General features: G+C 50.8%; 1 protein-coding gene across 2 annotated transcripts; it reads right to left on the reverse strand.

Moving 5' to 3' along the window:
• Positions 1 to 115: 115 nt before the first annotated feature.
• On the reverse strand, positions 116 to 27,476 carry CSNK2A2 (casein kinase 2 alpha 2). Of its 2 annotated transcripts, XM_041400647.1 has the most exons (12): positions 27,318 to 27,474; positions 26,997 to 27,108; positions 15,912 to 16,013; positions 15,136 to 15,186; positions 8,892 to 8,951; positions 6,794 to 6,877; positions 5,826 to 5,936; positions 5,510 to 5,611; positions 5,096 to 5,196; positions 4,265 to 4,413; positions 3,984 to 4,077; positions 116 to 559 (listed from the first exon to the last, which is right to left on the reverse strand). In XM_041400647.1, the coding sequence occupies exons 1-11, from the start codon at positions 27,419 to 27,421 to the stop codon at positions 4,001 to 4,003; spliced, it is 1,053 nt and encodes a 350-aa protein (XP_041256581.1). In that variant the 5' UTR covers positions 27,422 to 27,474; the 3' UTR covers positions 116 to 559; positions 3,984 to 4,000. The 2 variants fall into 2 exon arrangements, with proteins under 2 accessions (XP_041256581.1, XP_041256582.1); XM_041400648.1 differs by lacking the exon at positions 116 to 559 and having other exon boundaries at positions 2,566 to 4,077; positions 27,318 to 27,476.
• Positions 27,477 to 27,797: the final 321 nt, after the last annotated feature.

Genomic DNA, 27,797 nt, shown 5'->3' on the forward strand with positions numbered 1-27,797 from the left:
TTTGTACGATTTTCTCTTGCTTTCCTCACCCAGCCTGTCCTAGCCGGGCACAGGAACAGCTAACTCTGCCAGCACTCTCCAGCTCCCTCCCCACCGAATACTCCTCCTTGCATGCTTCTTTTAAAACTTTTATTCAACAATATAGAATTCTTTTAATTATAGTATAGAACTGTCCATCACGATACTACATCCCCTGCAACCCCCATGTCCTGGAAGAGACAGGCACAAGCTGTCTAACCATGGTCCATCAGAGGTTGGGGGGCAACAGCCGGAACAGAGGAAGGAACGACTAACCAACAACTGCTTTGCACACCCTTCACATTTCCACGCTTTCTGGGTCAGGAAGAGCTCAACAAGGAAACAGAGGCAGAAGAACCTTTAACACTCGGAGGGAAGGGCTGCGGTCATAGCGAGGCGAGTGCCGTCCAGCCAGGCGTGTGCCCCGCTCTGAGCCCTGCCCGCGCCGCGCAGTCCGCCCGCCGTCGCTCTACCGCGCCGATGGGACGTTTGATTTGGTTCTCACTCTGCTTATGGAAAATTGGGAGCAACAGCATCGGACCTGAGGAGAGACGGGAGGAGGGAAGTGAGCGTCGCGGGGCACTGCCAGCTCAACACGGAGCTCCTCCAGCGCCGTGAGGAGGCGATGGCTGGGCACGCTGCCCTTGATCTGCCACCCCACCCCCAGCCAGGCCCAGGCGCACCCTCCATGGCCCTCTGGATCTGGGGACAGCAGGGAACCTCAGCCTGCTTTGGAAGAGGGGAGAAAGGAAGGTAGAGCTGAGCAAGGCAAGAGAGAGATGCAGTCCAGCAAAGCAGAACTGTTGCGGACAGCCAGACACAAGTTTGGATTTTTTTCCATGACCTACTGTTTGGAGTTTCCCTTCACTACCACAAACACCTCCCATAGTTCCACTAAAAGCACCCATCATGCCCAGTACACTTGCAACAGACAAGCTGGCAAAGCTCCTTGCTGCATCCATTTCCTACTGCATCCTTCAGTGGCTGCTGGGACTCAGTTTTGAGCCTTTCCTCTTACAAGGCACTCAGCCAAACCAATGCTCTACCTCTGCTAGAAAGCTGGAGCCAGGCCAGCTGAAAGGCCAGGAACATGCACTAGGACTCTCCTAACTTTCTCTAGGAGAAAGCAGATGAAGATGCATGTTCCCCAGTCCTCTTAACTTGCTAGGTACAAAGCACTGTCCCCCAGCTCCTGGCTGTCCTTACAACCAGGAGAACGCTTTGCTAAGGTCCAGAAGAGAGAAGGATTTCCTGCTCTGAGTGCTGGAAGAGCCACTGGATGCAGAGATAAACTGGTGCAAGCTGCAGTCAAATGTCTCCACTGCCCTGGGACCAGGAGACTCCACACCCTCCTCATTCCCAGACTACTGTTGCTCAGCTGCTGTTTCCCTCCCTCACAGGATGAATCTGTCACTGCTCATCCTACCCTAGAGCTGGGGTAGGGATGTGGGGAGATAAGGGGCAGGTTGTTCCAGCCTCTCTGCTTACTGCAGCCAGGGAAAGCCTCTTCAGTCTCTGGAAGAGCAACTCTCTTCCTCTGCTTGAGGGTACCAGGAAAGAACTACTGATGCAGGTTTACAGAACAGACACTTCCCCAAGTACCACCTTGAAATTCCACTATCAGGTTCAGACACTATCAAGCATTTATATGCAGCACACTCATACACAGTGGTCAACAGTGCTCACCTACCAAAGTTCCCCCACTCAAATAATTTTTTTCTCCCCATCTCTTCTGTCTTGCCCCTCCAGAAGCTGGGAATGCCTACACACAAGAGCTGGAAAACAGACAAGCTTCTCCCATAGCAACTTGGACAGGTCATGAGAAACATCCACTTCTCAATGGAGCAATTCAATAGATATTTAAAATCAGTTCAAAACTTCATATTAAAACCCCTGCTGGTACTGGCACAGTGTAAGAGCACAAGAGACTTCCCTGCCCCTCAGGCCAGGCAGCCGGGGCAGACGGAAGGAGAGGACTGGGAACATTCACCAATGCCTTCAGCAGCCTCTGCAGGAGAGCAAATGTTACAGAGGCCCTGCAGGATGGCAGCAATCATAGGCTGCTCCACAGACACCCAGGACAGTCCCCATGTCCCCAGGTGCAAGGAGACAACTACTCCCTGCTCAGCACATCTTTAGACAAAGGCATCCATACAGGCTGAAAGCAGACGAGCAGGGGGGTACACAGGTGGTGAACCCCAATTTCCAGCTGTGCACTGATGACCTGGTCTGACCCACCAGGTAACAGCAGTCAGGTCTGTCCCTCAGGCAGTGCCTTTGTGACGCCAGTGGAGCACAAGAGCTGAGCCCCATGCTGTGCCCAGACCCTCACACCTCTGCAGCCCTGTGGCAGCGGAGACAATCTGCCCCAGAGAAACTCTCAGGGCTGACAGCAGGCAGAACTGCAACCAAAGACTGAGCGAGAGATCCCAAAAAAACACAGACAAGAGGGGCTGGAAGAGCTGACCTGCCCTCCTGGAGGAGACAAGACCTCCAACTCTCAGGCCTTCAGGCTATCCCATAGACTTGAGACGGCAGACATTCAGACGTATAGATATTTATTGGTTTCAGTGAATTATACAAATGGATTGACCTGCTGTCGATGCCAATAGAACTTTATTGGAATATGGAATGTAAACAGATGTTTCAAATAGAAACATTGCAACCTTATAAAAAATTAACTATTTCAACAATGCCGCAGAAGGAAATTCTGTGTTTAGGTGCTGGTGGGAAAACACTATCTCCAGCGTCTAGGTTTGAGTGTCACCAGAACCACTTGATGAAGTTACACACAGAACAAGTAGAGGAGGCAACTGTGAATTGTGGGGCTATAAAGCCATCGAGGGATCTGATGAAAGAACCCATAAGACGAACCCCCCACCCCCCAACAGGATCGGCACCCCAGAATTCAACAAATGGCTGACTTTGTTCAAACACTGCGTGGGATCCCAAGGCCTGGATCAGCAGCTGCACAGCCCCTGCCCTGACGCCGCTGTTTGTTGATCCTCCCCCCTCCCTGTGCTCTCCTCCCCGGCCTCCTCTCCACTCCTCCATCCTGCGGTGCTGGATTGAACCGCTCCAGAGCTGTGCTCTGGCACAAGTCTGCGTCTGGCACGAATTCTCATGGGAGCCACGTCATGAGGTACGTGGTTGCACACCTATCACAAGAAATCTTGCAACACTGACTTTCCTGAGCTCGGTGGGAAAGTCTGGATAGTCCCTCCCCTCTCCTGCCACAAGAGCAGCCCTCACATTCACAAGTTTCCAAAGCAGGTCTATTGAGTTTCTTCTCAGAGCGAGCCTTTGTCAAACACACTGGAGGGGGAATCTCCTCTCCCCAGCAACTCGGATCAGTGCCTTCATTTTAATGCTCCAAACCAATCCCGAGATGCTGCTGGGTTTGTGGATTGTTTTTTGTCAAACTCCCCCCCACTCCCCCCCCAACCACCCCGGCATTCACAATTGAAACTGGAATTCAAGGGCCAAATTCAAGCCCAGAGTGAGCAGTAAAGACTTGGACCTCAAAACAGAGTTGCACCTGCTGACCCCCAGCCTGAATTTGGTTCATTCAGAGTCTACAAGTCAGAAAGGCAAGTTTAGAAAGAGGCATGCTAAGGGCTGATGGTGGAACGACCAATTTGTCCCCACCAGCATGGTGGGGAAGGCTGGACTGAGAAGGAAGAGAAGGATCCATAGAGATGTGAACCAGAATCAGTTGTGTGGAGCCCTGGGGATATCACTACATATTTAGCTCTTGCAAGACCATTTGCCCAGGGCTTTGGTACCACAGGGTTAGAGTTACATTAACCACAACCACCAGAGAGGAACTGAGGTTTAAGACCCCCCCCAAGGTTAGATTTCTGCCGAGTATAAAGGGGAGGGAAAGGAGGGGGGGGGTCCTTGGTTCTTTTCCCTTCACTGTGTGACCGAAGGTTTTGCTTTTATTTGTAAACATCTTGAATTACCCGTCGTTTTCCAGTCCTCATCGTGCTGTTGTCATGCCACTGGAGAGCACAGCATTTTCTGAGCTGGGCTGGGACTGCTCCTTCACCACTGGATCTGCAGGAGACAGACCAGGCAGGAAAAGGAAACAGTGTTTAATAAAGCGGAAGCTCCACCCCGGCAAATCCTTCCAGAGAAACTGCCCTGAAACCCCACAGAGCTGCTAAGTCTTTTACAGAGCGGGGAGCCAAAATTTGCCCCCACAACTATGTCCCTGCTGACCCCAGCTACTGCACAGACTCACAGAAATAGGGGTGATCCATCGCCTCCTTGGCAGTCAGCCTCTGTTGATGGTCATATCGCAGCAGCTTGTCCAGGAGGTCAAGGACTTCAGGACTGACCAGGTGTCTGTTCTCACTGTGGATGAAGTTCTCCCAGCGCTTCCGGGAATGCCTGCAAAGGGACCAGCTGTCACTGCACAGCACTACCCCGATGTCCCACGGGAATCACCTGCCACCAGCCACTTCTGAGTATAGGTGGCTGTGATAAACAGCCCACAGCTTTTCCTTGCACAAGTTACTGCCCAGCAAACACCTGCCAAAGGTGGAAAATCCTCTGCTTTATGTACACAATTGTATGATCTCCTGTGCCAGGAGAGGCACAACATTGCACATTCCCTTCTGTCTGCAGGGACTAGACAACACCACGTGGCAGGCAGGGTGACACTCTTGGGACTAGAACTGGTCTGGCATGCCAGCCAGCCTCACAGAAGCTATCCTCACTATTCTATCCATTCCACTTGTCCTTTTCAGAAATCTCAACTGGAAGACTCTGAGCCACTCAGCCCACACTTAACTGCAGTTTCTACATCTGCACTTAAAGGACATGAACATGCAGGAGAGAGATGAAATAGGGGATGGCTCATGAATCATGGGAGACACAAAAGGAAAGAGCCTGCATTTCAGTGACTTCCTGAGATGGCATGAGCAGCTAGATGTGAAGCCTGCAAGCAGCATTGTTATCCAGAAGATCAAGCAGGCCTTTGCTGAGAGTGCCTCAAGGGTACACATATCAGTTTATCTCCCTCTCTGTGCTTACAAGGGAAAAAAAGGCAGCATTTCACTTCTCCACTTACTGGCCCAGGATGTCATTGAAGTGCGGGTCCAGTTCTATGTGGTACTTCTTGAGATACCCATACAGCTCATCTGTGCCCAGGACCTTTGCGATGCGAACCAGCTGGAACAAAAGGCACGTTCAGAGAGCAGAAGGGCAGCCCACCACTCTTTTGCAGAGGTAGAGCTGCCCAAATCTAAGAGCTCTCCTTCTGGAAATATCCAGAGAAAAGGAGTTTCTCCCTTGAAACTTGCTTTTGCAAGATGTGCAGAAAACAAGTTTCCTACACATGGCAGCAAAATCAGAAATGGCTCAACTAAACACAGCAGCATCCTCCCAGCCTGGCAGCCCCATCCCCAGAGCCTCCCCACTATACACACAGAGATGAACTAGGGACAAACTTTTCACAAAGTAAGCCAGGTAACAATGTCTTTACTTGGTCATAATTGTCCTGGCCGTGGAAGAAGGGCTCCTTTCGGAAGATCATGCTTGCCAGCATACAGCCTAAACTCCACATGTCTAAGCTGTAGTCATACATCTGAGGGAGAAAAGGAGAAGCTGTCAGAAAAGGCACACTCACCACAGCCTGGTTCCCCACAAGCACAGACAGCCTCAGCCTTTGCACTTCATAGCCAGCCTCTCTCCAACCCAGGCAATGCCCTGACAGGCAAAACCAGACAACCCAAAGGTGGCTGAAGTGCAGCCAAAAGTGTTATCACTGGATATACAGCAAGGAGGAGACAGACTCTTACTTGGTAGTCCACAAGGAGCTCTGGTCCTTTGAAGTACCTAGAGGCCACACGGACATTGTATTCCTGAGCTGGATGGTAGAATTCGGCCAGACCCCAGTCTATGAGCCGCAGCTGAGCATGCAAGAGAGACACAGAGTCATCAGCCAGGCAGCTATGGCCACATGGGCCAAACCTCAACCCCCTGATGCAAGTGTGGAGCCCAGGGTGGAGGGAGGCCCTTTGTGGACAGCAGATGCTCTCAGGAGTTCTCTGATCAGGTTTTTTCCTTTCCCCTAATTCAGCTGGTGGGGCAAAGCCCAGCTTAGACAGCTCCACTGCCTTCTGAGTACTTTTACTGCTGGGCAGCTGGCTCCTTACCAGCACCACCAGGTCCTTGAGTATTAGGGAACAGGCAAAAGTCTTATCCCACTGTTTAGAAGGGCTGGGCTGTAGGCAGTGTTCATTTTACCTGGGGACTGAGAGCAGAAAATGGGGTAGGAGGGACTCAGCACATCCTGCAAGGCAGACCATCCCCAGAGCTGCAGGGATGGACAACCTGCTTACTAGGGAAGGACTCCAGTAAGAGATTCCCTTCCTTATACACCTTGCCTTGCCTGTACAGCCACTGATGATTGACAGAGAGGGACCTGTGGACCACCAGCTAGTTCCTTGACACAAACTCCAGGTCCCTGGGGCAGGCACACACAGCACTCAATGGTATACAAGTACCATGATGGGGTGGGACAGGCCCCTGTGCTGCCCATTTCCTGTGATCTGACCAGCACAACCCAGCAGTGAGGAAGCCATGAACTCTCACTGAGGTGCTTCCCTGTGGGACTTTGACCATCTCCTGATGCTGGCACAGGCGGAGGGGAGCCAGTAAAGAAAGGTTAGAGGGGTATGTGCAGCTGCCAGGGCTATGGGTACAGAGGCAGCAGTTTTCAGTTTCCCTGGAAAACCCCTGCTTGTAAGCCCTGGTGTCACAGTACCTTTTTCTGTTGGTGGTCTATCATGACGTTGTGGGGTTTGACATCCCTGTGCATGATTCCCATGCTGTGACAGTAATCCAGGGCCTGGCAGACACACACACACACAACAGACATGGCTGTAACCACAGGCACAGCATTACCACTGTAACAGACAGTTCTCAGCCAGAAGCAAGAGTTCACAAGAAGTGCCATAACCCTGGCACATGAAATGAGCAGTTTCAGTCCTTATGCTGCACATGATAAAGTGACAAGCTGGCCACAACTGTATGACCTTGTGCCCTACTCCAGTCACAGGTGTTCCCTGTGTTCCCTGCACAGTTGTTGAAGAACACAATGCAGAGAGGTGTCCCAACTGGTGACAAGCCCAGTGCTCCAACCTGGGTAGCCCTGTGCTTCCTAGGTCAGGATATCTTCCCTAGAAAGGGAATGATTCCTACATGCATGCAGTTTTATGGCCTTCCAGTGAGGCTTTCCACTTGTGTCCCACAACACACTCAAGTCAGAAAGTCACCTATGCCCTGCTGATTTAAGCCAAACTGCACTTAAAAAAAGGCAAGTGATAGCACATGAGGGAGAGCAAAGCTGCTTCAAGCTTGTAGGCAGGAGCACATATAAGCTCCCCAGCTCCATGACCTTGCACCACTTGCCCCCCCAGCGCAGCTGTTCCCTTGAGCAAGGGGGTGAGAATGTTGTTTTCTCATCTCCAAGGGGAGGGAGATCCATCCATCAACATCTATCAGATGCTATGGCATCTCCAGCAGCACAGAAAGAGGGTACAGCTTGTAGTCATTCAATATCCAAGACACCAGTGCCAGGGAAGCAATGCTGTCCTTGGGCCTGTGCCACAGTGGGAAGCAAGGAGGCAACAGCTTCCATCCCAGCAGAGAACAGCTCTGCAGTGACACGTGGCCTCCCAGCCCACAGGACTCACAGCAAACAGTGGTGCTGGATCTCCAGTCCAGGAGATCTCTTAACAGGTTATACAAACTGCTTCCAGGGATGAAGCTCTTCTGGTGTTTTGTGTTGCCAAGGGTCAAGTATCAACTAAACATCATCACCCCTCCCATCCTAATCCCAGGCTGCCTCAGGCTCACTCCCAACATCCAGTAGGAAGGTCCTTCCCTTGCAGAGAGGTGGGCAAGCATGGGGCTGAAGAGGAGAAAGCCTCCCTTGAGCCCACTGGATCTGTTTCAGGAAGTCTCCTTCAGTCATCAAGTCCTGGAGCACAAAGGGCTTTCCTAGCCTGTCCCACTCATTTCCAGAAGCATGGGAGCTGCAAAGTGCCAGCCCAGAAGTGGCTGCTGGGACCTGAGACAGCCAAGCTGCTGCTCCAGCAGGTGAGGCCAGAACAGCCCTGGGATGGGTCAAACCTGTCAGCTCTTCCTTGTGCCCTGCTGCCTCCCCTGTCCTGCAGCTGGAGACCCCCAAGAGCCAGAGCAGCACATCCCACAGACCTGCCATGGCTCCTTGAGGGAATTTCCATGGGGAAGTGCAAGCTAGGCTAGTTAAGGGGAGGTATTTAGGGCACTCCTCACCTTTCATCAGAGGGGCAAGGAAAGCTTTGGCTGGGAGGTGTCAGAGGAAAACATTGATGCTACATGTAACAGCTGGCGTAACTAGTGGGCAGAATTCACCTTCTGGGGCTTCATTTGAATACTGCAGCAGAGGAAAGCCTGGAGCTGCCAATCCCTCTCTTCTACTCTCCCTAGCATCACAGCTCCCCAGCCCTGCCTCAAGGGCCTTGTCCTGGCTCTGGCTGTTTTTCTGGGAGTTGATTTTACTCACAGCAGCCTGATGGTGCAAGAGTCATAGGGAGACCAAGCACAGCTCTACCTGGTGACACAATCACAAACACTTTAGACCTCACAGAATCACAGACTCTTTGGAGGTGACCAAAGGCCCCCAGTCTAGCTGCAATACCTCACATCAACAAGCCAGGTAACCCAATCTCTTCCCAAACCCTCCCAGGTTATGAGACTTGGATTCTGCACTGAACACAAGAGAAGTAATCTCTCAGCAACATTGCCCCATGAGCTCCATTACTACCTCTCTCATTCCTGGTCTCCCCATCCAGACTGTCACATGCAATGCCACTCACCTTAAGCAGCTCATACATATAAAACCGAATATCAAAGTCTGTCAGGATCTGGTACAGTTGCTGAAACAGATTTAGGGAGGGAGGAAAAAGAAAAAAGAGAAAAAATAAATACTCCAAATTTGGAATAGTTTCATTTCCTATACCCCACCTGCCTTCACTGCTCATTCCAGAGCAATGACCCATTCCAATAATTGACCCATTCCAGATTCTCTATGAATGCTACTATTCCTGAGGGCTCTCCCGATCTCAGACCTGCCAGGAAATCTAAAAAGGATGCAAGAGCTCCTGTGAAATGCTACTGGCATCATTCACACTTGTCAGAACTTTCCAGCAGGAGATGTCTGGCTCTCTGTCCAAGGGGGACAGAGCAAAAGCTCTGGAGCAGGCACAGACAATTGTGACTTTCATTCTGTTGTCAAGTCACTCTGATGACTTTGTATGTCAGCACTGACAAGAGCATTCAAAGAAGGCAGGCTGGGAACACATGGGAAGGTGTTCAGGGTGGGACAGGGAGAGGAATACATCCATCTACAGGAGCATGGGGTTGGGAAGCACAAAGAACAGAGCCAGCCTTAGAGCCACAGTGCTCTATCCTCTCCTCTGTGCCAGGGTACAGGCTAATGCAGAGCACAGGAATGCTTGTGGGACCAAGGAGAGCACAACTCGAGTTGTGGGGAAGTGCTCACTGCCACCACTCTCCTCTCCTGTGTCCTGCAGCACATGTGGAAGTGACAGAGCTCCAGGGGGCACTTTAACCTGCCCTATGCCACCAGCAGCATCACAGGAAAACTCATCTTCCTGCTGCTCCCACTCCAGGTCACAGCTGGCCCAAAATTTGCCTTCTGCTCTGTATCTGTCACTGGCTGTGGAGTCAGTCCAACCTTGTTGAGCTGTCCTCTCTTCCAGGGAAAGCAAGATGCCAGGGCAGGGCAAGGAAGGACACTCACAGGGCAGCAGTGGGACCAGACCTCTCTGCCCTTTCTTACAAACAAGGATCATCTCACAGCTCAGACAAATCACCAATTGCATCAGCACTGGAGCTCGCTGTCCATCACAGGCAACACTTGGCGGCTTCAGGAAAAATCCCAGAGCAAGGGATTGAAATTCACGTTCCAAAGAAGCAGCTCTGGCCCTGGATCCCCTCCAGGCCCATGCTGAGATCCTCAGGTTCCTGCCTTACTGAGGGCCATCTGCAAACAGCCCCCGCCCAGCCCCAAAATCAGAAATCATTTGACAACATACAAGTGTCACTTACACACACGGAGCTTTAACAGCCTCCAGGACACAACTGCAGTGTATTCTCGTGAGCTGGGATGATCCTAACACTTTGGAGCAACCCAGTGAAGCAGACAAGTGAGCAGGGAGCAAAAAAGACATAGCCACAAGCTACAGAGCTATAGCAGGGATGGATTTCCTGACTTGTGCACAACTGATGCAGGACACAGGGCCAGCAGAGGACAGCTGAGTCCTTCCAGGTCTGTGTAAATGGCTTCCTAAGTCTCAAACACTGTAAGAAATGTGTAAAACATGTCTTTCTGGCATTCACTGCCCTGTTCAACTTCACCTGGCAACATCAATGCACCTGGGGAAGGAGGAGGGCAGGAAAGGCAGTGGCATTACAAGACTAGGCCTCATTTTTCCTATTCCTTGGCTCTCTTCCTCCTCCTGCTTGTAAGTGGGAAGGGGATGGAAGGGAGGTCACCAGTGTCTTTCTTCTCAGACCTGTTGTCAATGCTGTTGCTTCTCTGGCTCGTGGCCTTCGGCACTGGGCCATGATAAGCCCAAACACTGTTGGGCAAACAGCATTCAACAGATTTCCCTGGGAGAGCTGCCTGTGAAACCCAGCCCCTCTGACCTCTGTCAGTGCCAAGGCCAGCAGCGTGGCCAGCAGTGCCCAGCTCTGCTCACCACAGGAACAGTCCGGGCAGGAGCCTGCTCAGCCCTGCAGGCAGCCAATGAATGCAGACAGCTTTGAAGGACAGAGCCAAGGTTTCCACTGCAAGTGGGTCCTGCACAGGCAGCTGCCTCAAGCAGGCTTTGACAGTGGGACAGTGGGCTCCAAATCCCCTTTGCCCAGCCTAGCAGGACAGGACAGACACCTCCTTTGCAGACGTGCCCCATGCTCTGTTCTTACAGCTGTCTCTGTGGAGTAGGATTATCAGAAACATCACTGTGGGGATCACTCAGACCCAGCTGAAATATCTGCTCAGCACTCAGGATCCCACGAGGCCTCAGAGACCTGGGCTGGTCTCCTTTCTCCATACAGAGCACCAGGAAAGGCCAAACCCATCCACAGGCAGCCACTACCCCTTCTCCAGCTTTCAGTGATATTTTGGCACACATCACAGAACCAACCATAAACCGATCCTGTTGGTGCCTGAGGAGGCAGAGACACACTTCCCCCAGCATGGGGCTGACAGGAGTTAAATGCTTATTCCTCTCCCTTGAGTGAGCAACACAGCTGGCTACGTGCAGGAAGCAGCATCTGCAGAGCAACAGGGTGGCTGTGAGGAGACACACTGCTTTGGGGTGCATGCAGCAGCAGCAACAAAAGAAAAAAAAAAAGGAAAACAGTTCCCAAAGCATCCAGTCTTGGCAGCCACACAAGGGAGGAGAATCTTTTCTACTTCTGCATTGCTTATGCAGGGTAACAACCATTTTTTTTAAAGAAACCCTGGATGTACAAGGATAAAACCCAGGCACACGTTTCCCTCACAGCAACTGGGCCTGAAAAGTCACCAAAATGCCAGGTGAAGTGGAAGACTTGACTCAAAAGCCCACTGTACCCACAACTTCATCAAGCTGAACATCCTAAAGCAACTGTCCCTTGCTCACCTTTCTTGCCCATCTCATCTTCAGCTCAAACCTGCTAGAGCAAACCCAACCAAAGAACTGCTCCTTGAGACCTGTCTCTGTCCCCATTTGCCTCTTTGGGGCAGTGAAAGGCACAGTACTAGGTACACTTACAAAATACGTGACAGCTGACAGTGGCTGAACTGCAGGCGCCTCATTTCTAGTTTGAAACCAATTAGCAAAAGACATTTAATTTTGCTGATGGTTCCTCAGCTGCATGTGGCTCTGCAGTGCAGCTTTCATTTAAGGCAAATTGCTGTGGGGAGCTTGAATGCTCTCAGATGACAAGTAATGCAGCAGGTCTGAAGAGAAACACTAACCCGTACACAAGCTGCTGTCCTCACAGCAGAATACATATCCAGCCTGGCTCCAGCTCATCCTCCTGGCCAGTACAGTGCTGTCACTGCCAGAAGGGACCCAGACAGGTAATTTAAGAAAATGTAATCAGCTCTGGGGAGGTATCACCTAAGTCTCCTGTTTATATCATCATTTAAGAATAGTGAAATAAAAGCTTGTGCTTCTGATCTGGGATCACCTACAGCCACAGCTTGGATACCAGAGAACTGCAGCTTCTGCCCAGGCACAGAGAGCTGAGGAAACCCAGCAGCCACTTCCATGGGTGCACTGACATGAACAGTGTTCTGCCATTTGAACTGGCAAAGGGGTCAAAGTATTAGCATCAAAGCAAAAAATAATGCTGGAGGAAAGGAACTTCCAGAAAGGAGACAACTGAGCTTGTGAGCAATTACTGCCAACAGGACAGAGAGAAATGAAAGCCTGTGGAGTGGTCAGCAACCACCTGCTGCCTGCAAAACGTGTCACCAGGAGCTAAGGCCTCCCAGCCTTCCTCACAGGGGCAAGGTCAGCCAGGACTGCCAACACTGCAGCAGCATTTCCCCTCCAGAGCTGCCAACAGGCTGGGAGTCACGGCCCTCAGCCACACAAGCTGCCCTGGGAACCCCTCACACCCCCTGAAGGTGATTTGCCAGTGACATGCTGGTTCTCATCAGTGCTGCTGAATCCAGATGCCAACACAGAGATGGGCACATCAGCAACAGCCACATCCAAACAAAGAGAAGAGTCCTTGTCACCTGGATTAGCTCGTGTGGCACTTAACTCCAGCAGAACTTGGCTGCCCAGAGAGGTAAGGACTATGGAGCAGGGAGCAATGACTGGGTGTTCTCCAGCTGCTTCTCATGTGGAGGTACAGAGCAAGCTGAGACCAACACAAGTGGTCTCACATACTCTCTACTTGGCACTTCAGAGCAAGGGAAGAGACATCTTGGGAGTTTCTATATAGGAGAAGACACCCACAGGCACCTTCAGTAGAAGCAGCTCTATAATCTGCAATTAGTTGCAGCCCCAAGAACCTACTCAAACAGGCAGACAGCTCATGGGAGTGGAGCATCAAACAACCCACACACCCCATACACAGCTAGGGAAATTCAGGTTACAAATAAGCTCTGAACACAAGAAGCCACACTGCATGCCCTGGGGACACACTTGCATTCCCAAGACAAGTTATTCCTGCCTTGTACCAATCAGCATCAAAAGCATCAATACTTTCTGTCTTGGACTTGTACAGCTGTGAATTTGGACTTCCCCAAGGAGCAAGGCTTTCTCCCAGGAGCCTACAAAAGTCTGCTGCAAGCTCATGTAGTTGTTTCTGATGCAACAGCCAGAGCTGAGCACTGTCACTTTGCAGTGGCCAGTCCAATACTCCTCACTGGCTGCAGCAGTGCCTAGCCTGGCTCTCCATGTGGCCAGGATGGCCAAAGGACCATGGACTCCAAGCCCAGCATTTTCAGTTAAGAGTCCCTTCTGGCCACCAGCCCCAAGGTACTGCTGAACACTCCACTTCATGGACACATTTCAGTTTCTGGGGTATATCCTTGAGGATAATTTTTTCCTCTAAGGACATGTCAAGAGTGGTGTAATCACATCTTGACTTGGAGACACACAAAGCAACCCTCAGCAAGGTGTACCACTGCCTGAGCAGTGTAGCTTATCTCAAGACATGTATTAGAAACAAAAAACAATGAAATATTTAAAAGGTCTCTAAAGAGAAACTTAAAAACTTCTAGGACCAGCCTTAAAGGGAGGCTGTGGGTCACAGAAGCACAGGGGCACATTCCCAACACACAAGGCACTGGCACAGCCCAGCTGATGTCAACAAAGCCCAGGCAAACCAAACCTGCTTTAATTAGCCCTGAAAGGTCACCACAGAGCACTCCTCTCATGGCTGTTTACTTGATGGAGGCAACACTCCTCTCCCCACCCAGAGTTGTCAGGGCAGATGCTGCTGCAAGCTGCTGTTATTGTGGCTCCTGCAGAGTATCTCTACATGAGATTAAGCAGCACTCAGACCTTCATGGCTGCAGCTCTGGCTACATACACACATCCCACCTGGCAGCATCCAGCTCAGCAGGCCCACCCTAGAGGGGCACAAACTACGTGTGCTGCCCCTCAGCATGCAGGGTCTGTGAGCCAGCTTCCCCCTTCATAACCAACACCAGCCCAAGATCCTTCTCTGGGTGTTTGGTACAACTGCTTCCTACAAAACCTGTACCTGCATAATGATCTGGGACAGAAAGGACAAAAAAACCACCATCCCATAACATGGAATGAAAGAGATCCCTGAATGGTACAGGAGGGATGACTGATGGCTTTCTAATGGCAACTGCTCAATTAATTCTCCACCACTGACTTAAGTGATATAGGGTAAAGGCTCACATGGGGGAAGCAAAGATACCATTAAGATAGGTGTGGCTGCTAATTATAGATCCCTTTGGTCTAGAAGCATTTTGGAAGCAAAGGCAGTTACAGCTGCACTCAGACAGAAGGACACTCATTTTGGGAACAGTAATATCCCTTGGAGCCCCCAGATATCAGAAGGGCCAGGGAATATGCTACAGCCTCAGACAAGGAAAAAAAAGCTCTTAAATGTATTCAATTCCTCACTACCAGACCCACTAGCAGTGGGAGATGAGCTTTCCAGCCTCTGCCACCCCACAGTTCCCGGGTCTGAAGGATTCCAGAATAAATCAGTGTCACCAGCTACATCAACTGCACTGCTGTAAACAGAGCACTACAGCTCAAGGATTAACTTGGGCTGAATATATAGCACAGCAGTGATTACTAAATTGAGAGGAGAGCAAGAATATCTAACCTGTTGACCTTACTCCTCAGATGTGGGACATTCAGCACACAAACCTTTTATGTCTTTTCATCTAGAGCCATTAACAGGTTTCTGATTTACATGGAGAAAGAAAAGTGAAGCTGACAATTGTAAAAACTCTAAATTCCCCACACAGCTCTTGAGGATTATATGAAAATCACAGCATTTTACAGAAATGGGAAGCCTCCCTCCTCTACACTCAGGCAAACTCACCTTAAAATCTGTGTTATTGATGTACTCAAACACCAGAGCAGGGGTCTTTGACTGCAAGAGAGAAAAAGTCATGGTTTAAAATACACACTTGACCTTTCTTTGGCTCCAAGAGACCCGAGAAAGCCTTTGCTTCCTGCCCAGCCCTCACTAGGGACAGCAAGGTGGGAGCAGGACATGGAAAGTGCAGCCCAGCTTATACCCCACACACTGAGCACCAACTCGGCATTTTGGCCAGCGCTGCACCCCCCTCGCCGTGGAACAGAGAGAGCACTGGGCAAGGCAAAACGTGTCACCAGGAGCTAAGGCCTCCAGCCTTCCTCCCAGGAGAGGGATCAGCCAGGACTGCCAACACTGCAGCAGGATTTCCTCTCCAGGGCTGCCAGCAGGCTGGGAGTCACAGCCCTCAGCCAGCTGCCAGTCACAGAAAACTCCCCAGGAATGGGGTAACTGTGGCAGTGCAGACCATGACGTGACTGCTGGTCACTGGGTAGGACAGCAACCAAAAGGATTAAAGTGCTTAATATCCACTTGCCCTGGCTGGTACTTAGGTTCCAGATACTCCTTCCTTAGAAGGCTACAGGCTCTACTTTCTTACAGAAAATCTGTAGGACTTCAAAACTTTCCCCATCAGCTGGGGCAACTCATGAGGAACACAGAAGGGGTGTTGAAGAGGCTGGGGAACACTGAAAGGAAGAGGAGCCCACCAAACCAACCAGCCTGTGCCTTCAGCTGGTGGGAAGGCAACCCCAGCACACCCCCCCAACACAGGCACCTACCACTGGATCCTTGACAGTGTCAATCAGATTAATGATGTTGGTGCCACCACGGAGATTCTCCAGAATCTTAACCTCGCGTTTTATCTTCTTTTTCTTCACTGGCTTAAATAGACAAAAGAAATTAGAAGTGAGAGTCCTTTCAGAAATTAACAGTGATTTCTGCCACTGATTTTGACTGGAACACATCACCTCCCCTCCTCTCTCTGCTCCCACCCTCACATGGGAACATTTTTAGCACCACAGAGGAGACAGACACTTTGCATGAACTAGGATTTCCCCCTCATCTCTGAAACACTTACACACATCAGGGGGACAATCAAACCACTCCAGACAAACAGAACTGTGACTCCAGTAACCATGGTTAAAAGTGCCTTGGACTGCTGTGTGGTAACCTCAGCATACTGATTCATGTTGTGCACTCAGAGTCACAGGACAAGCATGGTGGACCTACCTCTGCTTTTGCTTACCAGCACTAACCAGTCTTTCACTTTTCAACCTGTTTTCCAATGAGTATTTGAATCCCATGAAATGATAACCTGAAAGTCTCCAACACCAAAATTATATGTAAGCTCAGACACTGCTGTGCCTCACTTGCAACCACCTCAAATGCACAGAGCCAACTGCACTGCATGTGTCTGCATCCATAACCATGATTATTTTTAAAGCCTAAAGACATTTTAAACAGTTTTGACTCCTCCCCTAATCTGCTCAGTCTCAGGAGCCCTCTTTGCAAAGTAAGCTTTCCTCTGGACATCCCCCTGTGGAGAGTGACAAAGAACAGCTGCTCCCAAGGCAGAGGCTCAGTGCTTGGGCTGGCTTTTATACTCTGCTGATCCAGTGGTTCACTTCAATGCAAATGATCATTTTTGTAACTCATCCACTCCCAGCACAACCCTAGCTCTGGAAATAGAGGCAGTTTAGAGCAGATAAGAGGTGAGACTTTTTAATGAGCCTTGGCTATTGACCAGTGTGGGCAGCACCAGCTGCAAGTCACCAAGTCTAGCAGTCTTTCATTCCATAGCTGGAACATCCCCTCCTGCCCCACCAGTACCTCTAAAAAGAACTGCAGAGACATCTTGCAGGGACTGGTAAAGCCCCTTGCTAGCAAAGCCCCATCTCTGAGGCTGATGATGAAAGCACTCCTCTCCAGACTTCTAGCTTTCCAAAACATTCATCATCTGGCATTGAATCTGGTGTGTGTGGAGGGGTGTGATGAGGAATGGCAAAGGTATGAGGCACCTTCCCAAAGTAACACACATTAGCAGATGTCTGTGTGAAGGACAAGGAGCCACAGGAGCTCAACAGCTCATGCTCACCACCTCACCTCTGCCACAGCCTCCCACTCCTATGACGGCCACAGAGTGCTGATGGTACAACTCATATTCCTCTTACAGGCAAATCCAAGGCAATCCCTCTTTTCAGACCCCTGGCAGCAATGTATGAGCAGATAGGAGAAGGAACAGAAGGTTTTATATAGTTGGAAAATATGGCATTTATGTAAGTGATAAAATATGCTGTATTTCCAGGCTCTTCAGGTGGCTGAAACCTTCAGATTCCAATCCTGCTCTTCTCCTCTTGCAACTTAAAAGGCATGAGCTAGACTTTAAAGCCAAAAGATGAGAATCTCAGCCTGAAGCAAAGCGCCAAAAATAACACCAATGCCAGCACAGGGAGCGTCAGCACCTCATAAAGCCACTGTGGAAAATGGCAGCAAGGCCACCGCAGCTGTCAGAGCTGGAGCGGTGCTGGGCAGGGCTTGCTGGGGAGTGGGCGACCAACAGCCCCAGGGCAGCACCCAGAGAATGCTGGAGCCCCTGGGAGCTTGCACAGAAAGGGAGAATCAGCCAGAGCAGGGGCATGTAAACCAGCAAGACCGAGGGCTACATCTTGGAACCTGAGAGGAGGATGCTTCATTAGGAACTAATTTAATTTATGTCAGCGTGGAGACGGACACCGCCCCTGTGTCACCCACATGCACAGATCTTACCAGAAGGCCAAGATGGAATTAGAAGATGTAATTTGGTTACTCTGCTTGTGCACACACAAGCTGTTTTCCAAGGAACTTCAAAGAGGAATTGAGGCACTGACATCCTGAAGGTGCTCCCTGAATGGCCTGGCTGTGACAGACATGCCTTCCAGCCTCTCTGCTGCAACACTTGCACCTGACTGGGAGTGGAAACAGCCCCTGAACAGAACCAAGAGAACCCAAAGCCCACTCTGAAACACCTTTTCCTTTGTACTGCAGTTATTACAGGGGATTTTGCATCAGCTAGGGGAGGATATCCCTCTACCCCTCCAAGATTCCCTTTTCTCCTACCACAGCAACCACTGCTCCCACTGGGGCAGAAGTTGTTGTCTTCCAGTCACTTCCACATGTTTCTTTCACCTTTTGCAGGATGGGAAGATAATGCTCTACGTTATCTCTAAACGTAGAGATACGTTACCCACCACACACTAAAACACTAGAGCAGACAAAATCAGTGGCTTTTAGAAAAAAGGAGAGAAGAAAGTTGGTCTTTTTTCAGTGAAATGCCTGCAGATAATCACCACCAGCAGCATCTCTGACATCACCAAGGGAAGACACTCGGGTGAACACTGTCTCAGCAAGAGGGAGAGTTAAAAGCCACTCGCTGTTTGCACTTTTTCCTGCTAAGCTGCAGGACTGCAGAGCTCTGGCCAGGCTGGTCACACCATCCCCACATCAGCTGCGAGCTGGGATGAGGGGCACAAGCCTCCAGGCAGGACTGGGGTTGGGAAGCCCTGCATCCTCAGATGCTCTCCCTGCATGCAGCCACCACTCCGGGTGGGGTTTTCCACCACTTAGTAAACAAGGATGAGGCAAAAGAAATGCCACGGGCTGAAGTAATTTCAGAGGAAAAGCCATTGCCTAGGAGTGTCCTCAGAGAGAGCAATGGGGGGAACAGTTTCTCCTTTTCAGTGGTGACTGCTGGCCTGCACCCCATCCCGCACAGCTTTTGCCTACCCAGCCTCACGCCACCTCCTACCCACAGGTCCCACACCACTGCTCCAGCCACAGCTGCAAACACGGTGGATATCCAAGGGCACATCACTGGGGCTCCTTTTCTGCCCAGTAACCAACCCCCAGCCCAAGCTCTTGCATCTGGCAAGTCAAACACCTTGGTGCAAACCACTCCAGCACATGGCCAGCACTGCACTGGGGATAACTGTTCAAACCAGAGAAACTTTGCTGACTTCCCCCATGTCCCAGAGCCCAGTACAACTGAAACTACAGGCTGGCATATCAGCCACGCATTGGGATTAAGTCTGGGTTGCTACAACTGTCTCTCGGAGTCACCCGATCTGTCTCTCCAAGGATGTTGACTCCAAACACACATGGATTAAATGTGAACTGAAGCTATTATGGCCTCCAACCATCTGCCTCTCCCAGCAGGGATAGCTTCTAAAACACCAGCCTTTGCAGCCAGAGTATTTTTAACAATACTCATTTAAGGCTATTTTATTAAACCAGGCTATGAACAGCAGCATTTCAGGTTGTGCTTCCTACACAGGCCAGTCCTCCTGCACTGGGAGGGGGATTTCCAGCAGAGGAAAGGGGCAGGCACCTCAACAAAATTAACTGCTCCTGAGTTTGATCTGCCTGTGTTTGCAAGGCAATGTTTTACACAAGAGATATTTCAAAGCTTTCCTCCACGCTGGGATTCTCCAGTGAGCAGTACGGGTCACAGCCCTTCCCTCTGGATGTTTTACACAGGTACAGCCTCCAACTCCATCTGTTCCCATGCCAGAGGTATTTCAAAGCTTTCCTCCATGCTGGGATTCTCCAGTGAGCAGTACGGGTCACAGCCCTTCCCTCTGAAAGGGGCTCCAACACAGTCCCTCTGCTCTGTGCAAACACCTACTTCTGTGAAATCTGTACAAACTTGACAGCTTGGAGACTTCTGTCGCATTTGGTTGAAATTGGCCAACCAGTGCAAAAACTACTGGGGGGAGGAGGGGGAGAAAGGCTGACAGACAGCAGGATTGCGTAAGACTCGTTTCCATAGGAAACCAGGCTAAAAGACATGTCTCAGTTTAACCGTGTCTACACTGGGAGGGGTTTAATTACTTCTACTGCATCAGTACCCTTAGAACAACATTACTGTCTAGCACAAGCCAGTTTTCCAGTTTCCCAGAAAATTGCTTCCTTCCTCAGGCAAACTGGAAGTGAGGTGGCTGTGGGTTGTGGAGACAAAACATGCAGCTCACAGCTGTCCCTGTGCTGAGTGCCCAGAGCAGAGGGACAAGATGACCTCCAGCCACAGGAGGATGGTCCCTGCTGGACCCAGCAGCTCTCACTTGACTATCCTCAGCCACCTATCCTTTGGTGGCTGCAGGTTTCCCACCCTACCAGCCAAATGGATAAAGATGCTTCAACTGACTTGAAAGTCAGGCAGAAGAGGCAGTGACAGTGACCAAGCTATCCTAACTCCCTTTGCCCAAAGACTGGGGAGCATCATGCAAAGCTATCCCACTGCAGAGGTGAAAAATGTCACATGATAAGCTTTGCAGTTAGGTAAATTCAGAAGAAAACACCTTTTTGTGACCAAGAGAACAGATCCTGGGTCATTTTCCACAGGATCATGTAAATTTATACACAGGGAAGGAGTCCAGCTGCAGCAAACACCAGCTGGGAGAATTAACATTGTTTGCTAAAATAAACCTTTAAATAAAAGACTGCAACCATCACTTCCTGTCTTGAACGTATAAATGGCTGCCTGGTTAAAGATCTTTTTGCTTGGTTTCTAAAGCAAAGGGAGTACACTGTTCTGTCAGATGCTCCAGTTCCAGCCTTCCCCAACAACCTGGGAACCCATTGCTTGAATTCAAGCAAAGAGAGAAATTAGATTTATTACCCAAAGTTCTCTATGCATTTTCTCACTGTGAAAGAAAAGCAGCGACCAGGAAGGCATGTGAAATATGAGTTAAGTCCAAAGCATAAAAATCATTTTACATTAGCCCAGAGCAGGCAGCCCGGCAGCACACACATGCTGCCAGCCGAGGAGCACACGTGCTGCTCTGAAGGAACCCCAGAAGGTGCTGGGTTTTGCCCAGCAGGTGCTCTGAAACAAAACTGGGGTTAGCACAGCAGGAAAGAAGGTTTAGCAGTCAAAAGATACAAATCCACGAGAAACTTAAGTTATGTATTCCACCACCCCATTAAAAAAAAAAATCAATTCTTTGCTCACCAAGCCTGAATAGCCTGGAAATACAACGATGCTTCCAGTGAACAAGCAGCGAGATGTGAACACACAAAATCCAGGACCAGCGAAAGGCTCGAGCAGCATCCCTGTCACAGGCTTTGAACATTTAAAAGCTGGCACTAGAAGCTCATTTGTCTCTAGCAAGTATTATCAAAAGGATCACAATAATCGGCCTATAAAGCCCGACACCAATTGCTCAATAGGAAAATTGGCTTCAGAGCAGCTCTGCTTATTTTGCCAGACATCAGCTGGGAAACCAAATAATCGTATTCCAAAGAGCTGCAAAATCGAGGAGCCCACTTATGTTAACATTCTGTTGGCTGTTTGCATTTTACCACTTCCATTGTGGAAATTCAAACTTTTGTGAGCTGCTCTTGAATTTTAGAAAAGAGGGGGGAAAAACGTACCTTGAAAGTACCAAAGTACTATTGCTTTTTTAGTTAAATAAAATATACTTAAGTTTGGTAGAATATCCCAGCATGTATTCTGAAGGCAGTTTCATACTTTCCTTCAGAATCCCTTTCATTCCAATACGGCACATCCCAAAACAGCCCTCCTGGGGCTTCAGAACTGTCTGTGATACATCAAGAATTCTGCAGTCAGCTAAAAGGGAGAAATGTGAGGACCAAGCCTTGATCCCCACCACCATTCCATGGAATAGGAATTATTCCTTCAGGCCCCTGCAGACAGACACAAGGCTGTATCTCACCCTTCTCCACGTGGGAGCTCCAGCTTTGCAGCTCATCAGTTCCTTGGTGTTACACCACCACCACGAGAGCCACCAGCTGCATCTCCAGGCCTCTGCAAGGCACCCAGTACTGTCCCAGTTGGTTTCAGCTCACACAAGGCTGGACTCCAGCAGCCAACTCTGCCAAACTCATTGTGGGCAACTGGTGTTTGAAAGACAAGAGCTGTGTACCCATCTCTCTTGCAAAAGGGCTCATTTCAAGACTGCCAGAGGAGGAAGTGGGCCAGGGGGAGCTGATTCAGTGCATGCAAATGCAGGAGGAGCAAGAGACACAGAGTTACCAGGAGCAGGCATTGAACGGCTTTGGTGGAAGGTCACTGATGCAGTCAAAAGCTCCAGCCTGAGGGACCAACAGCATCCAATCCTATTTCTCTGTGCAATCCCTTCTGCACTCCAGCATGAGAGTCATTTCAGCCTCCCTCTAGAACAAGCTGATGTATGTGGGCTCTAAAGCTTGTAGAGACAGAAGAAAACTTGGCAGAGCCACCATCCCAACTATCACTCTGGCTAGAGTGATAACTGGAGTTCAACACTGGCAGGATCTTCCAAGAGTGCCTGGTATAAGCAGCAGCTCTGGAGGGTTCACACAGCCCAAATGGGGGAACAGGGGAAAAACAAAGCCAAACAAGCAAGAATGCACTTATGAAACCATGTACATGGTTGAAATTTCCAGTGCATGGACTCAGCACAGAGGGACAAAAGCCACCAAAGGAAAAAAAGGCTATTTCATCACTGCTGCAGGACCTCCATTTCACTGGTCCCTCTCCTTGCATCTGCATTCTTCCCCTACCTCCACCCATGTTGTGCCTATGCAGAGTAACCACACTAGGAGACAAAACAGCCTCTTTCTGATGGGTTCAGTGCTTTGCAGGCAAGTAGAGCATACATGGACACACAGGTGCATCACAAAAGCAGGATGACTCCTGATTCCTGTAGAGACCTGCCAACATGGATGCTGTAATCACCCCCATGGAGGGGGTGCAGTAGGGATGGAGGCAGTACATGAGACTGGGAGGTGAAGGACACACCTATACAGGTGGTACAGCCAACACTCAGCACCAGCACTAACTGCAGGTAACTCTCTATAACAGCATCATTCTCACTACGTGGTATCACCTGTAGCAGTTACAAGCAATGTGGAAAGTTAGCCTTTGGCATTTAGAGAGGTAACTTGCAACACTGTTCACATCCCCCAAGAACACTGTTACCCCAGAACAGCGGATTCACTTTAAAGGCATGCTGGGAGACATTTTAGAGCTGCATTAGCAGAAAAACAAAATGAGAAGTTCATCAAAGAGACAGCACAGACTGACGTCTGCAGTCCATCAAAAACTTCTGTGTGGTAAGACATGGAAGAGTGCTGTGTTTCAGATACCTGTGCTGGATGTAGGCAACACATGACTCACTGGCAACAAGGATGTCTTAAACTTCCTTTGTACATGCTGAGGAATGTCAGGCCTCATCCTGGGAGTCAAAACTTAGCGTCAGATTTAAGCACGACACGAAAACACGTACAGAACGCTTTCACACACTCCCCCTTCCTGGTGTGGGCTGCCCCAAGGCAGGCAGGAAGCAGGGCCACAGCTGTACCAGGCCAGCCAGATCAAAAAGCAGACAGGAACCTCCAACACCAGTGAGGGACTGGGCAGCACAGCTGCTGGCTGACTCCATGCCCTACTAACCTGAGGGGTAGGAAGGTCAGTGCAGGGCAGAGTCCCCACACTTCAGAACCTTCTCACTCTTTGCTCCCTGAATACATTGAAAAGGGGGGGAGTTGTCCTGTGCCTCTCTGCTCAGATAAAAGCTTCTGGAGGATGTTGGGGGTGGTTTGTGTGGCAAACCAGGCTCCTGCCCCACTGCTTTGCACACACCATCCTACACAGTGCATCCTGATGTCCTGCTGCAGTGGAGTGAGAAGCAATCTGCTTGCTTCATTTGCCTTTTTAAAAAAAGAGCTGCAGAATTTTCTCAGGAAAAGTGACATTAAGAGCATCATATTTGTAAGGCACTCGATCCAGAAAATGGTAATGTCCAAGTCATTTGCATGATCTTAATTCTCTTCCTTTGCTAACAGATGCTATGACCACAAGTAACAACATCCCATTTTCCTGCAGGATTATGCCTGGTCCTGTACTTGGGATAGCAGAACTGAAAGGAAATGTTGGGTACTGACAAGAGAAACAGGACACCTTGCTTTATGGAAGCCCAAAAGGCTGAGGGCACTGTGGTACCAACCAGAGCCCTCACAGCTCCCTGGCCTTGTCCAAAGCTGAAGTCTTCATGGAGCACTTACAGGCAAACCAGGCAAGTGGCTGCCCTAAGAGGAAGAGCAATTATCTCCCTCATGCAGCCCTAAAGCAGGACCTATGCTCTAGTCTCAGCTTTGTTGAGGCTAAGGGACTTGCCCAAAGTCACACAGGAAATCTCTGTGGCTCAGTTCTGCATCAAGGGTGATAAAATTTCCTGACCTCTGTGGAGGGTGGTACAAGATGTTCAGGTAGTACAACATAAAGCAGGGGAAGTACTTGCTATGGGCTAGCTTGAGCTCAGTAAGGACAAGCTGTTCAAAGAGCAAAGGCTAGGAAGACACACCAGTGACTTCCCATGATGAGATATCAAGACAGTGAGACTCTTCCTAAAACTCACTCTAGCACCTAACATAAACTGTACTCTCAAAAATTGTTAAAGAGAAAGAAGCAACTGTGCTAAACAGCTGCATCCATTGCCCAACCATGGTACTTCCCTTTGAACCATCCCTGCATCACACAAAAACCTGAAGACTTTTGGTTGCATTTCTCATCTCACAGAATCCAAATTTTTCCCCAGTTAGGAGGAATAGAGACACCCAGCCCCTTTGCTAAGGCTCCCCTGTAGATACATGCAATTATGTCTGCAATTAAGTTCTGAGTCTAGTTACAGGAAACCAGAGGCACTTTCCACAGATCAGAGTGATGTTATTGCCACACTTCACAGGTTTTCATAATGTACACAACGTGGTGCTCTGAAACTCCCTTTTCACTGACCCACTTTCCACTGAGGAGAAAGTTCATCTTTATTTATCTGGACCTTCTGCTTTTCCTTGCTCACTCACAGGAATGCTGTCTGCATGTTAATGCAAGTGGGGAGAGCCAGGGGAACCAGTGGCAACACCATCCGCTTCATATCTGGGACAATCCAGTCTCCTGCTTGCAGGGCATTAAGGCAACACATTCAGGCCCCAAGGAGAAGGAGCAGCCAGCTGCCCTCGGATGGCTCTTGCCAGCTGACTCACTGTCCAAGGCTGACAGGCTCCCTAGATGTGACAGAGCTCAGCTGCCCCAGGCAGAGCAGCATCGCTCCAGGGGAGGCTCTTTGGGAAGAGGCAAGGAGCAGGGCTTCTGATGACTTTCCCTGCAGCCTCCTCTCAGCCTCGTGGTGCTTTTCTATGTGGGACAAAACCTAGGATCTCAATAAACCACAGCAGTCCCAAAGAGGCCAACAAGGGCTCCAGAGCAACATGCACAAGTGCAGTTTCCCAAGGCCAGCCACAAGGCATCTTGCTGTAAAATCCAGCTCTGCACTTGCCACTTGTGACTACTGTCTCACAGCAAAAACTTTTGCCTGCATCTGCTTAACAAAAGACAAAACACCAAACCACAGAGAGCATCCAAAGGAGGGGGAGCATGCCAGAGGAACCTGGCTTGGCAAGGACACGTGAACCTCACCAGTCTGCCCTGACGTCAGGCTCAGCCACAGAGGCTCTCCCAAACAGCTCACCTGGCCACCTCCTCGCCCACAGCCCAAGCTGGGGTTTGTGTGCCTCCTCCCAGAGGCAGATGGAAGTTCAGACCTTTTCCAGGAGCGCTGGCCGGACAGACCATGACAAGTTCTTTGGGAAGCTAAGGCAGATCCCGAGGAAGCAGGCACAGTGAGAGAGTGGGAATGTCAGCAGAGACAGCCAGACAAGGTATCCAAGTGGATCCAGTGAATGCCCTAAGGCTACAGCCCTGCAGGGATGCATGTCCTGGAAGGCTGCTCTTCTCGGTGGCTGCAGGGGCACATTAAGTTCAGACCCCCCTGCACAGTGTGGATGAATGTGTGCCCAAATTCTTAGGACACCCATGGTCAGACACTGGCTCCCACGTGCTCTTGGGGAACAAGTGACAAGTGTTGCTGGTCCAACAAGTGACAGCCGCAAGTGTCAGCCAAGCCAGAACCAAACATACTGCAACTCTAACCTTTCATCTCTGTCTTAACTCCCCTGCCTACCCCGAGATCACCAGCACAGAGTGCTGCTAGGACAGTTAGCACAGCTTGCTGTGAGCTGTTGCTTCAGTGTCCAACACGGTGAGACATGCCCTGCAGTGTATAACCACTGCCCAGCCATCCCAAACTACCTCCCAGTGCTGCACAAAGGTCCCCACAGCCCAACCCACCAGGGTCAACACACCAGCACACAGGTCACCTACACTGCCAAACTTTGAGCCCTCTCAAGTTTCCATAGTGTTTGTAGTCTGGCTGTGATCACCAGGGTCAACACACCGGCACACAGGTCATCAACACTGCCAAACTTTGGCAGGTCTCCTTGAGCCCTCTCAAGTTTCCATAGTGTTTGTAGTCTGGCTGTGATGAAGTTCTTTTCCATATCAAATCCTCTAAAGGACTGAATATAAAATATTGGTGCTTTTTAACTGCTGAGCATCCTACAGCCTGGCTCTGAAAAGGCCACATGCTGGCTGTCTAGAGATTAACAGAAGGATTCCCCCCTCCGGGCTTCACATTCCTGTTGAAATGGCAGTCCCTGGGCTGTTTCAGACAGGCATTGCCAGATACGATTTGCCAAACACAGGCAGAACACGCAACGCTGTTCAAATGTCAGGACTGAGAGCTCTCCCCCACCAGAGGAACTCTCAGCCCTGAGCTACGCTGGACAAGGAGGGGTGGAGACATCAAAACATCGCTACAGCACGCAAGACACCAAATCCATTTCCAAACACACCATCCCAACATCCTTAACGAGAAAAAGGAGTTTTGGGGTGAAGAAAGAGATCCAACGATTCTTTGGCCCTGCCAACCCAGCTCCTCTCTCTCGCTCCCAGCCACTACAAGCCTCTACATCATCAACGGGATACTCACCTTGAGGATCTTCACGACGACCCTCTCGTTGTTGGTGATGTTGATGGCCTCAAAGACCTCGCTGTACTTCCCTCGGCCGAGCTTTCGAACCAGCTGGTAGTCGTCCTGGTTGCTGCGGGCACCAAGAGGAGAGAGGCGGTGGTGGGGGAAGAGTGGCTAACGAACAGGGCAGCAGGCCGGGGAGCGGGGTCCCCTCCCGGCCTCGCCCCCTCCGCGGCCCCCCGGGGACACCCCAGCACGGCAGCGGGGGAGCAGGAAACCCTCCCCACGGGCCGAGGCCCTCCCGCGGGACGGAGGGCGGGTCCCCGCACGGCGCTTTACCCCCAGCTCGGGACGTGCGCCTCGTAGTCCCAGTACTCGCGGCTCCTCAGGCTGTTCACCTCCGCGTACACCCGCGCCCGGCTGCCGGCGGCCGGGCCGGGCATGGCGGCGCCGGGCGGCGGCTGCAGCAGGAGGAGGAGGAGGGCGCGGGGCCGCGCCGCGCAGCCAACCCGGAAACGGCGCCGCCGCCGCCGCACCCGCCCAGCGCCACGTAGCGCCCCCCGGCGGCGTGGAGGTCCGGCCCCATGGCTGCTCCCGCCCCTCAGGCGCCGCGACCACGCGAACCTCCCCGTCGTCTGTCACCTGTCCCGTGTCACCGCCCCGCCACACCCTGACACCCCTCTGCAGCCGTGTCACCCGCCCAGCCTCCTCCTGCCTCCGCCATCGCAGCCTGTCGCACGCCCGCCACACCCTCGCCACTCCCTCACAGCGCTGCAGACGCTGTCACCTCTGCTGCCCTCACACCGCACCTCAGCCTGG

Source organism: Onychostruthus taczanowskii, unplaced genomic scaffold, assembly GCF_017590055.1.
Source record: "Onychostruthus taczanowskii isolate IOZ18803 unplaced genomic scaffold, ASM1759005v1 scaffold18, whole genome shotgun sequence".
Lineage (NCBI taxonomy): Eukaryota > Metazoa > Chordata > Aves > Passeriformes > Passeridae > Onychostruthus > Onychostruthus taczanowskii.

Bases quoted from the DNA above. Each gene is read 5' to 3' on its own strand.
- CSNK2A2 (XM_041400647.1), bottom strand. From the start codon at position 27,421: ATGCCCGGCCCGGCCGCCGGCAGCCGGGCGCGGGTGTACGCGGAGGTG. The intron at 16,014-26,996 runs GTGAGTATCCCG...TGTCTATTTAAG, and splicing joins TCGTCGTGAAGATCCTCAAG to CCAGTGAAGAAAAAGAAGAT. The intron at 4,414-5,095 runs GTAAGTGGAGAA...GTCCCTTTGCAG, and splicing joins TTCAATGACATCCTGGGCCA to GCATTCCCGGAAGCGCTGGG.